Source organism: Vipera berus (genome assembly GCF_964194415.1).
Source record: "Vipera berus genome assembly, chromosome: 6".
Taxonomy (NCBI): domain Eukaryota; kingdom Metazoa; phylum Chordata; class Lepidosauria; order Squamata; family Viperidae; genus Vipera; species Vipera berus.
In genome coordinates, this window is record NC_138208.1 from 86768326 (window position 1) to 86783055 (window position 14730).

General features: G+C 46.2%; 1 protein-coding gene across 1 annotated transcript in view; it reads left to right on the top strand.

The window, feature by feature from the left end:
- The window catches only part of ITIH5 (inter-alpha-trypsin inhibitor heavy chain 5), a 43237-nt gene that overhangs the window by 16642 nt on the left and 11865 nt on the right, over window positions 1-14730 (top strand). The window contains exons 7-10 of the mRNA XM_081330771.1: window positions 1497-1613; window positions 6389-6560; window positions 8223-8532; window positions 11270-11826. Coding sequence (XP_081186897.1) covers window positions 1497-1613; window positions 6389-6560; window positions 8223-8532; window positions 11270-11826 — 1156 coding nt within the window. The remainder of the gene's footprint in view (window positions 1-1496; window positions 1614-6388; window positions 6561-8222; window positions 8533-11269; window positions 11827-14730) is intronic.

Sequence of the window (14730 nt, forward strand, 5' to 3'; positions counted from 1 at the left end):
ATTTTTCACACTTATAAATGTTGCAGCACTTATAAAGTGTTGCAGCATCAAAATTCATATACTTTGTTCATATTTATGATGGTTGCAGTCTTGCTTAGCAACAGAAATTCTGGCCCTGGATTGTGGTCATAAGTTGCCTGTAACAGGCTGGTGCCCTTTTCCCATCAATAAAAGGATCCCTTCGCCTTTCGTTTCATTGCATATTGCAAACTCTTGACCAATTTTGGTGAGCTCTTATGAGAATAGCAAAATCTCGCCATTTGGAGAAGCACGCAAGAGCCAGGGAACGATTACCGTCCGCTATTTAAAATGCATCCAACGGCAAAACTCAGGAGCAGACGAGGTTAGAGACAGATCAAGGATAAAATATATCCACAGATAGTCCTCAAGATATGATTGCAATAAGCCTGCCGATTATGGTCATATGTCATAAAGGTTGTAAAACGTGCGACTGACCCAACTTTATGACCTTTTTATGGCAGTCCTTAAATGAATGCCATGGTCATTAAGAGACCCAATGTTTTGCTATGGGCATGATTTTACCAAACTAGAAGTAAACTGTCATAAAATGCAGTCGTGTGACCATGGGATGCTGCGAACACCCACAAATGTGGCCATGTTGCTGTGCACCCAAAGTTCAGCCACATGAGCATGGAGGGGGCCCGACCATCAAACTTCACATCTGGCTCGTAAGTCCCCTTTCGAAAGTCGGTCATAACTTTGAACGGTTGCTATGTGACCAGTGGTAATTCAAGGACTACCTGTATGTGGCTGCTCAGAGTCAACAATAACTTTAACAGCATGTGATCAAGCAATTATTCCAGAAGGTTCCCCATTTAGAATTCCCGATTCAGGATTTGCTGATATTCAAGATTTGGCAATATGGTAGATGTGAGATTAAATTCCTGATTTTTCTCTCCTTTTCCCAAAGGTCCTCTTTCCAAAAGGCAATTTGACATTTTTGCTTTTTTGTGTGTGTGCTTTGAAAACGTTTCGCTTCTCATCCAAGATGCTTCTTCGGTTCTGACTGAAGGGTGGAGAATGGAAGGATTTATATTCCTTGCAGTCATCTGGTCATTAGCACTCTTTCTGAGAGTCATTGAGGCCCCTTGGAGGTTTAACTGTGCCTTCAGGGTCACCTGAGTGGTGCAAATGGGTGTGGAGCCTTCTTGGAACTGTTGAAAGGACTGTTGTAAACAGGAGATAGGTGATGCCGTGTCCCCCCCCCCCACACACACACACTTCTGTTGAGAGAGGACTATTCAGTTTTGACTTAGTGGCCTCTTTGACCACTCTTTCAAACCAGTGGTCCTCACTGTCCAGAATGTGGACTTTGCTGTCTTGGAAAGAATGAACTTTGTTTTTCAGATGCAGATGGACTGCTGAATCCTATCCCCTATGAGTTTGTTCTCCTGTGCTGTGCAATATGTTTGTGAAGTGATTGTTTTGATTGAGAATCTCCACAGACACCTCTCCTTCTTTCGTTATCTCACCAGGTTTTGGATGGCTATTTCGTGCACTATTTTGCCCCCAAAGATCTCCCTGCGTTGCCGAAGAACATTGTCTTCGTCCTTGACAGAAGCGCCTCCATGGTGGGCACCAAAATGAAGCAGGTGAGGAACGTCCGTGCTCAGGGGTGTGGGATTCCTGATCCATGATTTAAATCCCATATCTGGGATTTTAGATCGGAGCATCTGTTTTGCCCAGTTTTGCCTCACTTTAGACCAATGCTTTGAAGAGGTGTGGAGGTCAGCTCCCAAAACTGGGTCAATTGTGTTGTGCAAAGCCCAGTCTCTGTGGAGATCTGGGAGCTGGCGAGACAGACCTTGGCTGGTGCCCAACAATGCTGATCGTTGACTTGGGATGAAGGCCTGCACCAAAACACATCCACACAAGAGCTTATGAACTTCCTTCAACGGGCTTTCTGTCTGCAGAGGTTACGTCAGAGTTATCTAACATCCCAAGCAAAGGACATAACTCAGTGCCCAGTGGAAATGGCAAAGGGTTGAACTTGGAACCATCCCAGAATGAGATCATTCTTGCCAGTCTATAAGTTCATAAGAGGCCTGCTCTGGGTTAGCGCTTGAACAGTTGAGCCTTGTCTTCTGCTGGAATGGCCTGGGCTTACATTTCGTGGGCCTCCTTTTCATCCCACACTGGGCAACAACTGAGGGATTGTGAGATGGAAATGTCACGGTCCCCCGTCTGTCTCTGCGTCATGATCTTAACCTCTTGGAAAGAACAGGTCAAGACCTGTGGCAGGTGGGAAGGGTTTGGTCCCAAAGCTCAGGAGATATGCAAGAAGGGAAGGAGACAAGGTTGAGTCCCTTGCAAGGTGCCTCAAGCTCTAAAAGTGGGGTGCATAATTGACAGTCCACGGGATCCCTAAATGTCTTGGTTGTACCCCTTGCAACCTTGTTCCTCAATTCTCAACAAATTATAATATTTGACTGCAACAGAAGGAGGCCATTTTTCAGAATCTAGGAAATGCAGGTAGTCCTCGAGCTATAACAGTTCATTTAGTGGCTGTTTGAAGTTACAGCGGCACTGGAAAAAGTGACTTATGACCGTTGTTCACATTTACAACTATGGCAGCATCCACATGCAGGTCATGGGATCAGAATTTTGGCAATGAAGGTGCTTATAGGAAAGAGGTGAATGCTCTGGTGCAAGAAAAGTAACCTGGTTCTAAATGTTGATAAAACAAAGGAGATCACTGTAGATTTCAGAAAGAGCCGGCATAGTCATACTCCACTTAGTATCAAGGATGCAGATGTAGAGGTGGCCAACAGTATTAAGTATCTGGGGATGTGGATAACTAACAATCTGAATTGGTCTGTCCACACGTCATCCTTAGTGAAGCGTGCAAAACAGCTTCTGCATTTCCTGCGTCGGATGAGGAGGGCACATCTTTCTCCTTCTGTCCTGGCCACTTTTTACAGAGGCACGACTGAGAGCATTTTAACAAACTGCATCATTGTCTGGTTTGGTGGCAGCCGTGGCTGAGACAGAAAGTCTATACAGAGAATGGTAAGGACAGCTGAGAAGACCGCAGGAAGTTCACTGCCTGATATTCAGGGTGCTGCTTATAAGCGCTTATACTGTATGTGCTTAAAGATCAAAGCATTGTTAAGAGACCCCCCACACACACACACACTTTATGATCTGTTTCTGTTGCTTTCTTCTGGGAGGAGGTTTTGAAGTATTTATAGGAGGACAACCCGATTCTATAACAGCTTTGTTCCCTCTGCCATCCGTCTGGCAAACTTGCCAGATTCGTTTTTCTCGCCATGCATGTATACATAACCTGAACTAGACTTTTGTTTCTCTGTGTCATATAATATATCTGGGTATATGCATAATTCTGTATTATGTATGTATGTATGTATGTATGTATGTATGTATGTATGTATGTATGTCGGCAGTTTGGCGGGTCGAATCCCAAGTGCCGCGTAGCAGAGTGAGCGCCTGTTACTCGTCCCAGCTTCTGCCCACCTAGCAGTTCGAAAGCACGTAAAAATGCAAGTAGAAAAATAGGGACCACTACGGTGGGAAGGTAACAGCGTTCCGTGCGCCTTTGGCGTCTAGTCATGCCGGCCACATGACCACGGAGATGTCCTCGGACAAGCGCTGGCTCTTCGGCTTTGAAACAGAGATGAGCACCGGCCCCTAGAGTCGGAAACGACTAGCACGCATGTGCGGGGGAACCTTTACCTTTACCTTATGTATGTATGTATGTATGTAGTGTATATCTGAGGTGGTGACCCTTTGATTGCTGTATGCAAACACATTTCATTTTAATATATGCCAATTAATGTACATTTAAAGTGACTATTATTCTATTCTGTTCTGTTCTGTTCTGTTCTATTCTATTTTTATGACAGTTGCAGTCTCCTGAGGTCACGGGATCACATTTTGTGACCTTCTGACAAGCAAGGGGAAGACAGATTCACTTAACAACCATGTTAATAACTAACACCTGCAGTGATTCACTTAACAACTGTGGCAGGAAAGGTTGCAAAAAGGGGCCAAATTCAGTTAACAACTATCTCACTTAGCAATAGTGATCTGCAAGCACAATTTTGGGCTCAATTGTGGTTGCAAGTCAAACGCTACCAGCAGTTTAATCCATTGATTTAAACATTCAATTTGCTTACCTTTAAATTTAAGATAACATTTGCTTGTGTTTCTCCCCTCCCCCTGTGTTCTTTTCACTTTTTTGGACCATAAATCCTGGCATGCACCACAAAAACCAAGTTTGGCCAGAGACCCCAAAGTTTTTGGCTTAGAGATAACGGAAAATATCACAGCTGTTCCCTCTTTTACAAAAGGGACGGTGAGATTGGAAACAACAATTCAAGGCCACTTAACATATCTGAAAGTAAAGATTTTAATGCAAAGAAATGGCCTGCATCTGGGCTGAGGGGGTGGGTGTTCTCCTTTATCTCATCAGTACTATGGTAGAGAACTAAGGAAATAAATAAATAAAGCCTTGTCCTTGATAGCTCTTGGATGTAATGGCAAGGTCACCAGCTGGAATACTAACTCTGAATTCCATTGCAGTGTTTAATCACGAGGTCCCTAACGTCCATGCATGATTAGAAGGGAACAACAACTCTGCAATCTTCTCCAAATTTATCCTTGCCTCAGAGATCCAAAACACCAGTTTTGATCTGAGACAGAAAGGAAGCACCAAGATGTAGCTTGATTGTTTGCTGTGCTCTTTTATCCAACACTGTGAAGCACAGATGATAAAACACAAGCCATAGATGATGGCTGGTAGTACAACTCCATTGTCCCTGGCCCATATGCTAGGGCCGTGGTGGCGAGTCTATGGCACGGGTGCCAAAGGTGGCACGCAGAGCCCTCTCTGTGGGCACGCGGGCCATCGCCCCAGTCTTAGGCCTTCAGCTGGGTTTTATAAAACCTTTTCGCTTTAGGCCTCCGCCGCCGTATGCAAAAAAAAAAAAAGATTCAATCAATCAATCGATTTCAACTTCTCGCGGGAAGAAAAAAGATCTCACAAAACTGGAATTGATTGAACTCTTTAGTTCCACCCAGTCTGCCGTTATCTCTGCAGCCTTGCCCACCCAATGGGCCACGCCCACCCAAAGGGCCACAGCCACCCAAAGGGCCACGCCCACCTGGCAGCCGATGATACATAAGCGGGTTTTGGGTTGCAGTTTGGGCACTCTAAAAGGTTCGCCATCACTGTGCTAGGGAATGATGGAAGTTGGAGTTCAATAGGGTGGGAAGGCAGGATGCTAGTGTGAGGCCCGTTTAGCACCTGAGACAAGTGTCACCATCCTGGTGGAAGTTAAATAGGTTTGGTGACCAGGTTCCATAAAGAGGATAGGATTTCAGCCTGAACATCAGAATAAATTTTAGATTATTTAAACTTTGACTTTTCCAGGGATTAAATCTGAAAACCACTGGTAAATCCATAAACTATAAGAATAGATGATGGCTCCATCACAGTCTTTATGTTTCCATTCCTTGCAGAACAGAGGGCTTATAGACCTGCAGATATTGGAGAGGAGCTCTCATAATCTGAGATTATTAGTCGTATTATCTCAGGTTAATGGAAGTGTTAAGTCCACTGAAGGCAAAAGACAGGATGGGTAGCACAATGGTTATTTCTTCCAAGGATGAGCGTCATCTGATGGTTTACAACAGTGGCCCTCAACCTTGGTAGCTTGAAGATGCTCGGACTTCAACTCCCAGAACTCTATGCTGTCTGTGGAATTCTGGGAATTGAAGTCCACACATCTTCAGGCTGCCAAGGTTGAGAAAGAACTTTGGTTTAGAACAGGGGTAGGCAACCTTGGCTCTTTTATGACTCATGGACTTCAACTCCCAGAATTCCTGAGCCAGCCATGCTGAGGGGAAAGGGAGAGGTTTCCAAGCTGAGCCATGCTGGCTCAGGAATTCTGGGAGTTGAAGTCCACGAGTCATAATAAAAGAGCCAAGGTTGCCTACCCCTGGTTTAGAAGCAGCAACCAGGGAGCTATCCTTACTGTCCTTAGTATCTGCCATTTGAGACCCTTGTTTCACTCCTTCTAATGGTGAACCAAGCCACTGAACTCAATAACATCTGGAGAACCAAGGTTCCTCATTTCCCTGAAAATTCCTTGGTCTACAGCTGTGCTGTGCAGATGTGTAGACCTTTTTGCAAAAGAATAAATCACTCAATCTTTTTTTTTTTGCATATGATGGGTGCCCCTTGTTTTGGGCTACATTCCATAGTTGTGAGCTATAAAAAAGCACACAAACTCCATGCCACGTGTTTGATCAGTGGCAAGCATATCCTTGGATCGTCATGGTGTCACAATGCCCACTGTATAAACCACACAAACTCCCTTACTGGCCCCATTTTGTTTCATGCCAGACCAAAGAGGCCTTGTTCACCATCCTCCAAGACCTTCGGCCTGAAGACCACTTCAACATTATTGGCTTCTCCAATAAAATCCAGGTCTGGAAAGAAGAGCAGTTGGTGCCTGTCACTTCCAACAACATACGAGACGCCATCTTCCACATCCATCGCACGCCCCCTAATGAAGGTAATCTTATTATACTGATTGATAGCTTGCCTTCTTTCTTTTTATAAAGAACACAAGGGGGTGAACATACCTTAATAACCCTTCTTCCTCCTATTTTCCCCACAACAACAACCCTGTGAGGTGGATCGCGCTGAGAGAGAAGGACTGGCCCAAAGTCACTCAACGGGCTTTCGTGCATAAGGCAGGAATAGAACTCAAAGTCCTCTGGTGATTGGCTAAAAAAAAAAATCAACCAGTCAACTTTTATGCCTAAAGCAGGACTGGAATTCACCATCTCCCAGTTTGGCAAGACATAATCCAACTTTTCTGAGCTGAGTGGCCCATTAGGAAAATTAAGCTCATGGGGTGGGTAGCACCACAAAATGATTGCCTTGTCAGGATTAGTCACCAATGAGAGGGGGGGGGGGTTTGCTGGAAATTATAACTAAGGGCCAGTTCCTGGCCAAAAACGTCATAAATAGTGGTCACGTGACCATGGGGTGCTGCAAAAAGGTGACAAATAGTTGCTTTTTTAAAATGGTTCTTGTATCGGCTTTTTATCTTTGTCAGCAGCCCAGAGTCACTGAGGATGCGTTGGGTGGCCTTCTTAAATAAAAATAAATAAATCACAAGGAGGAGGAGGAGGAGGAAGAGGCAGCCATTAGAACTTCAAATCTGGGTCATGTAGTCTGGGGGAGGTCCGTCGTAACTTTGAATGGTCACTAAGGGATTGGTCGTAAGTTGACAACTACCTGAACCCCCATTTAAAGCTCTAATGATATAATAATAGTACGTAAGGCACGTTAGTTAATTAACAGGGAGAGGCTTTTAACCCCAATGCGTGAGGCAGAATTTCTGCACGGTGTAGTTTTGTCTCACGGCATTAATTGTTTGCAAAGAGATACGGTATGTGCTCATCAGTTAAGTCTGCTAAAGGCCATGGACAGCACTATCCAGTGCAGTTTCAATCCTGGACTAAATCCAGCTGAAAATCCAGTCCAGAGTCCTCTTTGCCAAGAGCATGGTAAGATGGAAGATCGTAGGTCCCCTACATAAGAAGCAGATGTGCAGCTACCAGATGTGGGTTGCCAACATTTGAAGGACAGCAGCAAATTGTAGGATGGGCTGCATCTCTTGGCTGCCAGTGGAGGACCATCTGGATGTTGGCAACCTGGTTCTGGCAGACCTCGTATCACCACCTGCTTTAATTAATCCAGCATCATTTTGTCTCCTCCTCCTCCTCCTCCTCCTCCTCCTCCTCCTCCTCCTCCTCCTCCTCCTCCTCCTCCTCCTTCTTCGGGACGTATGAAGTTCTGACAGCCTCAACCATTGTTATTTGATGCTCTTGTAGTGGCACTGAAAATCTTCTGGGCCTGCCTCATTTTTTTGACCTTCTCTCTTTTTGTATATTCCTTCTATGGTATGGAATCCCAAGGCAGGGAATTTTGTCTCCTGTTGTAGTAAATTGGATATTTCTAAGAAGTCTAAACACACCTTCCAAGCAGTCATGTCTAAATGCAGGTGGTTAACTTCAACTTTGCAATGTTATCTAAGGGTGGACCAACTCCCAAAAAGGTTGGCTGGTGAATTCTGGGAATTGAAGTCCACAGGTCTTAAAGTTGCCTTAGGTTGAACACCTCTAACCTACATAACATCACATTTATTTCCATGGAATTGTCACAGGGACCAATATTAACGATGCTCTACAGACCAGCGCAAAAATCCTCAACGATTACATCACCCAAAATGAAGCTGAATCACGAAGCGCCTCCCTGTTGGTGTTCCTGACCGATGGACGTCCAACGATGGGGGAGATCCAGACGAGCAAGATTGTCAACAATCTGAAGGAAGCCATTCGCAACAGGTTCTGCGTCTTCACTATCGGCATTGGAAATGATGTTGACCAGCACTTGTTGGAGAGGTTGGCCCTGGAGAACTGTGGGATGATGAGGTTGATCCAGGGCAATGAGGATGCTGCAACTCACCTTAAAGGGTTGGTGAGAAAAATTATTCCCTACTCTCTCTTTTTCTGGACCTCTGTTAGATTGCGTCAGCCTTCCCCAAGTCCAATGACTTTTTTCTGCCTTCCTTCTCTCCTTAATGGCTCCTTCATAGTTTCCCGAAGGTCAGCTTTAAATTCTTTTACAAATTGTTGTTGTTAATAAAAATTCCTCAAATCAGTCCTAAATCTGGGAACTATGTGGATTTTCAGAAATGGCTCACCTTGCCTTCTTCTTCCTAGGCTTCAGAGACCAGGAATGGCCCAAAGTCTCCCAGATGTCTAGTCTAATGAAGAACAGGACTAGGGGATGACTTGATAGCAGTCTACCTGTATTTGAAGGGCTGCCACAGGGAAAAATAATAGAGTTGGAATGGACTTTGGAGTTCTTTAACCCCCTGTTCAGGCAGGAATCCCAATGGTTGTCCAATCTCTCCTTAAAAACCTCCAATATTGGAGCACCCACAACTTCTGGAGGCAAGTTGTTCCACTGATTAATTGTTCTGTTAGGAAATTCCTCTTTAGTTCTAGGTTGTTTTCTCCTTGATTAGGTAAAGGCAAAGGTTCCCCCACGCATGCGTGCTAGTTGTTTCCAACTCTAGGGGCCGGTGCTCACCTCCGTTTCAAAGCCGAAGAGCCAGCGCTTGTCCGAGGACGTCTCCGTGGTCATGTGGCCGGCCAAAGGCGCACGGAACGCTGTTACCTTCCCACCGGAGTGGTCCCTATTTTTCTACTTGCATTTTTTACGTGCTTTCGAACTGCTAGGTTGGCAGAAGCTGGGACGAGTAACAGGCGCTCACTCTGTTACGTGGCACTCGGGATTCGACCCGCCAAACTACCGACCTTCTGATCAACAAACTCAGCGTCCTAACCCACTGAGCCACCGTGTCCTTGATTAGTTTCCATCAATTGTTTCTTGTCCTGCCTTCAGGTACTTAGTACCGCTTTATAAAACCCTAGTGAGACCACACCTGGAATACTGCAACAAATTTTGGCCACCCTTCTACAAAAAAAGGTGTTGAGACCTTGGAAAAAGTCCAGAGAAGAGCAACTAAGATGATCCAAGACGAAGAACGGCTGCGGGATTTGGGTTTGGCTAGTCTAAAGAAAAGAAGTAATAGGGGAGACATGATAGCAGTGTTCCAGTATTTGAGGGGCTGCCACAAAGAAGAGGGGGGTCACATTATTCTCCAAAGCACCAGAGGCCAGGACGAGAAACAATGGTTGGAAACTGATCAAAGAGAGAAGCAATGTAAGGGAGATTAGGAGGAATTTCCTAACAGTGAGGACAATTAACCAGTGGAACAGCTTGCCTCCAGAAATCATGGGCGCTCCCTCATTGGAAGTTTTTAAGAAGAGACTGGATAGTCACTTGTCTGAAATGGTATAGGTTCTCCTGCTTGAGCAGGGGGCTGGACTAGAAGATCTCCAGGGTCCCTTCCAGCTCCTATTCTATTCTATTCTATTCTATTCTATTCTATTCTATTCTATTCTATTCTATTCTATTCTATTCTATTCTATTCTATTCTATTCTATTCTATTCTATTCTATTCTATGAAATAGGCTAACCCCCTCTTCCCCAAAGCACCTGAGAGCCGGACAAAAAATAATGAATGGAAGAGCATTAAAGATAGAATCAATCTTGAACGAAGGAGAATTTTCCTGACAGTGGAATGGTTTGTCTCCAGAAGTTTTTGGTGCTCTAGCACTAAAGGTTTTTATGAAGAGATTGGACAACCACTTGTCTGGAATGATATAGGCAGGGCTTTTTTTTCTCATAGAACACTCAGAACGGAGTTCCGGCACCTTTTTTGGATGTAACCTTGTAGGGTAGGCAAGGAATGTATGATGTGTGAGTTCCGGCACCTTTTTCTTTTACAAAGAAGCACTGGATATAGGGTCTTCTGCCTGAGCAGAGGGGGTGGACTAGAAGACCTCCAAGGTCTCTTCCAATTCTGTTATTCTGTCCTGTCTAAGGCAGGACTAGAACTCATTGTCTCCGTTTGTAACTCGGTGACTTTAATCACTATTATTGGTTGAGCTGGGCAGAGTGCCAGCTGCTAAATGCAGTGTCCTTCTGAGTCAGCTATATTGGCCAGCTGTCTATCAGAGGAAGTTAAACGTTATCTTGGAAAAGGCGGATAAGGAACTTACAGAAGTTAGTTTAGATTGGCTGGATTCCCAATTTTTTCTAAACCAAGTTTTAGAGAGCTCTTTGGCTGAGCCCAATGTGGAAATTCAGCCACCTTGGTTTGAAATCCATTATTATTATTTTTTTGACTGGACGAGACCCAGATTCACTTTTAGCCTGGAGACTAAAACATACGAAGAACGACTGCAGGACTTGGGTTTGGCTAGTCTAAAGAAAAGAAGAAACAGGGGTGACATGATAGCAGTGGTCCAGTATTTGAGGGGCTGCCACAAAGAAGAGGGGGTCAAATTACTCTCCAAAGCACCAGAGGGCAGGACAAGAAGCAACGGATGGAAACTGACCAAAGAGAGAAGCAACCTGGAATTAAAGAGAAACTTTTGACAGTAAGGACAATTAACCTTACTGGAACAGCTTGCCTCCAGAAGTCGTGGGCGCTCCATCACTGGAGATTTTTAAGAAGAGACTAGACAATCACCTGTCTGAGACGGTATAAGTTCTCCTGCTTCAACAGGGGGCTGGACTAGAAGACCTCCAAGGTCCCTTCCAGCTGTAATTCTATTCTATTCTATTTCTATGCAGATTCTACGATGAGATTGGTACCCCACTTCTGTCGGACATCCGGGTGGATTATCCTGTGGAGAGCGTGGAGCAAGTGACTCAGAATTTCTTCCCCAACTATTTCAATGGCTCTGAAATTGTCATTGCTGGAAAACTCTTCAACAAGACCGCCCACAGTTTGCATGTAGAAGTGACAGCCAGCAACAGTGACAAGCATGTCCTCCTGAAAACTGACGTGGCCATCGATCTTTCTGGGCAGAATCTCCTTGAGGCGAGTTTTGTTGGACCACCGAACTCCTCAACTGATCAAAACTACGTGGAGCGGGCCTGGAGTTACCTCACCATCAAGGAATTGTTGACCTCCTGGTTGAAGAGCGACAACCGCAAGGAGAAGGCCTTTCTGAGGGAAAGGGCCAAGAATTTGGCCCTTGCTTACAATTTTGTCATGCCCTTCACCACCCTGAAGATGAAGACCCTTCCATTTCAAGTGGAGCCCCCAATGGAGGTCTACGCTGGTCCTTCAGCTGAAGGCGTTGGAGAAATCGTGCAGGGCCTTCAAGGCCACCAGGTGCCCCCAGGTAAGGACAATTGCAGAAGACTCTGCAGGATCCAGTGCTTTCATCGAAACGAGAGAAGCACCATCACGCCATGACAACACTATCTCCAACTGTCGGCGGAGATCCTTAATTATCCAGATGACGGTTGTCCCAAAGGTGCTTTTTCTGAAAGGACACTGGACTTTCTTAGTTTTTTTTCCCCCCCTTGAAAATGTTTTGCTTCTCATCCAAGAAGCTTCTTCAGTTCCGGATGAGAAGTGAAATGTTTTCAAGGAAAAAAAAACAAGACAGTTCAGTTTTATTATTTATTTTTATTTATTTTAATTCCATTTATATCCCGCCCCACTCCGAAGACTCAGGGCGGCTTACAAGCTTAGCAGTAGCCTTCATTCTATGTATATGCCTGCTTATTAGGGCTTTCACACACACACCCCCAAGCGGCATTATTACAAAGTTAGCTTAATTGCCCCCAACAATCTGGGTCCTCATTTTACCTACCTCGGAAGGATGGAAGGCTGAGTCAACCTTGAGCCTGGTGGGACTCGAACCTGCACTAATTGCAGGCAGCTGGTGTTACTTAAGGAGGCATTAGCCCACTGCTCCACCAAGGCTCATTTGGAAAAAAAAGTTGCCTTTTGGAAAAAAACCAAGACCTTTTACTCTTTATGTGTGTGTAACATCACAATGCAGATACAAAATGTTGTGTATTTACTAATTGTTATTATAGTGAGTTAAACAGAAGTTACAAGGGCTGAGGTAAAACCGCGGCAGCTTTTGACAGCTGTCAAAAGCTGCCGGGCGAAACCGCGCAAGCGCCAACAATTGACAGTTCAACACGCGCTACAGATGACAGCTCCGAGCTGTCAAAACCGGACGGCTCCGATTGGCGGAGACTACGGCGCGGGATCAGACTCACCCCTGATTGGTCAAGCCGCCGGCAGCTGTCAGTATAAATAGATGTCTTGTTCCCTTGTTCTTTGCCTGGTTCCGAATAAAAGTTAAACTGTTAACTTGCTGTCTCGCCTGCTTCTTGAGTAAAGCACTGGCGACGAAGATGGGATGCTGCTTGCTTAGCTGAAGTCACTACCTAAGGGGAGAAGAGATTTTTTCCCTTAGCCGAGCTGGTCACTTGCTGAAGTCACTGGAAGTCAAACTTCCATTCAACGCAAGCAGCGGCACCTCAATTACAGACAGCATGACAAACCACGGCCACATTCGAGAATTCGATACCCGCCACCCAGAAGGCTGGGAATCGCATCTGGGCCAGGTAGAAGGGTACCTGGTAGTCAAGAAGATCACGGATGACCGGGCCAAGGCGGCCGCCCTCCTCTGGCTCAGCGGCCCCGCCGTTTATGATGCCGCTGTGGGAATCTTCACCCCGGAGCCGGTCGCCACCATCTCCTATGCAGACCTCACTGAGGGGCTGAGTAAATACTTCATGCCCCTCAAGTCAGAACTCTACTGGAGAGTGAACTTCGCTCGGAAACTCCAGCTTCCTGACGAGTCAGCAAATGACTTCATAACCAGGGTCAGACATGCCGCACGTCGGTGCCGGTTCCCGGATTTGGAAGACCGAATCCGGGACCAGATTGTCATAGGGCTCAAGGACGAACGGCTGAGGAAGAAGCTGATCGCCAAGCCTGAAATGACAATGACCGATGTGGCTAGGGAAGTCATCGCATACGAAGACTGCCACGGAGACGACCGACGGGTACCGGACAGCGGACCACGGGGGTCCGTGCACCAGGAAGACGGCAGGTTCAGCGGGTCTGAGGACGACGATGGCCCCTCAGATATAGACGCGGTGCAACGGCGGTTCGAGAAACTGAGGATGCAACGCAACTACAAGGGGGGCCCTGCCAACAATCAGAGGGGGCCCAACTTCCCGACAAACAGGGCGAAGTGTGCCAGTTGCGGCGGAAGCCACCCTAGGGCAACGTGCCGGTTCCGCAGTGCCAAATGCCACGGGTGCGGGAAGACAGGCCACCTCAAAGCCGTGTGCCGCAGCCGGAGCCGGGAAAACCTGCACGACCTGGAGGTGACAGCCGAAGGTATGGCCCCATATACACTCAGAGCTAGGCACAGCCCCAGAACCAGTAAGAGCTAGGCACAGCCCCAGTGTCTAATGTAAGGGGGAGGGCGGAGAAACATACAGTCCACAGCATTCTTAAGCCCAAAATCAAGGTGGACGTCCGGATTCATGGAATTCCCTGTGAGATGGAGGTGGACTCTGGGTCCTCCGTCTCACTAATCTCATGGCAAACGTACAGGGACATTTGTAACCGAAGTAGGAAAAGGCCCGCCCTCAGACCCACCAAACTCCGCCTAGCCGACTTCCAGAAAACGCCCATTAAACTCCGGGGAAAAGCTTCCGTCCCCGTAGAGTTCAAAAAATTTAAAGGATCCCTTCCTATTTTGGTGACCCAAGAAAACAGAATAAGCCTGCTAGGATTAGACTGGTTTGAGGCACTAGGAATAGCGTTGACAGGTGTCAACGCCATTCAGCTGTCAAAATTGGAATCCGTCTGCTGTCAATTCGCGGACGTTTTTGACAGCTCACTAGGGAAATACACGGGACCGCCCGTATCACTTAAACTGAACCCAAATGTGATGCCTGTCAGAATCAAGGCCAGAAGGGTTCCCTTCGCCTTGAGGGAAAAAATAGAAGCGGAGCTTGACAGATTAACAAACTTAGGGGTCCTCGAACCGGTAGAAGGGGCCGAGTGGGAGACACCCATAGTGACCCCAGTTAAACCAAACGGCCAAATTAGATTATGTGCCGATTATAAAGCGACCCTCAACCTCGCTTTAAACGCACATGCCTACCCGGTACCGGCTGTCAAAGACATCCTCGCGGCCATCAAGTCAGGCGCCATATTTGCCAAGTTAGACTTGGCGCAGGCGTATTTACAGTTGCCTGTCACC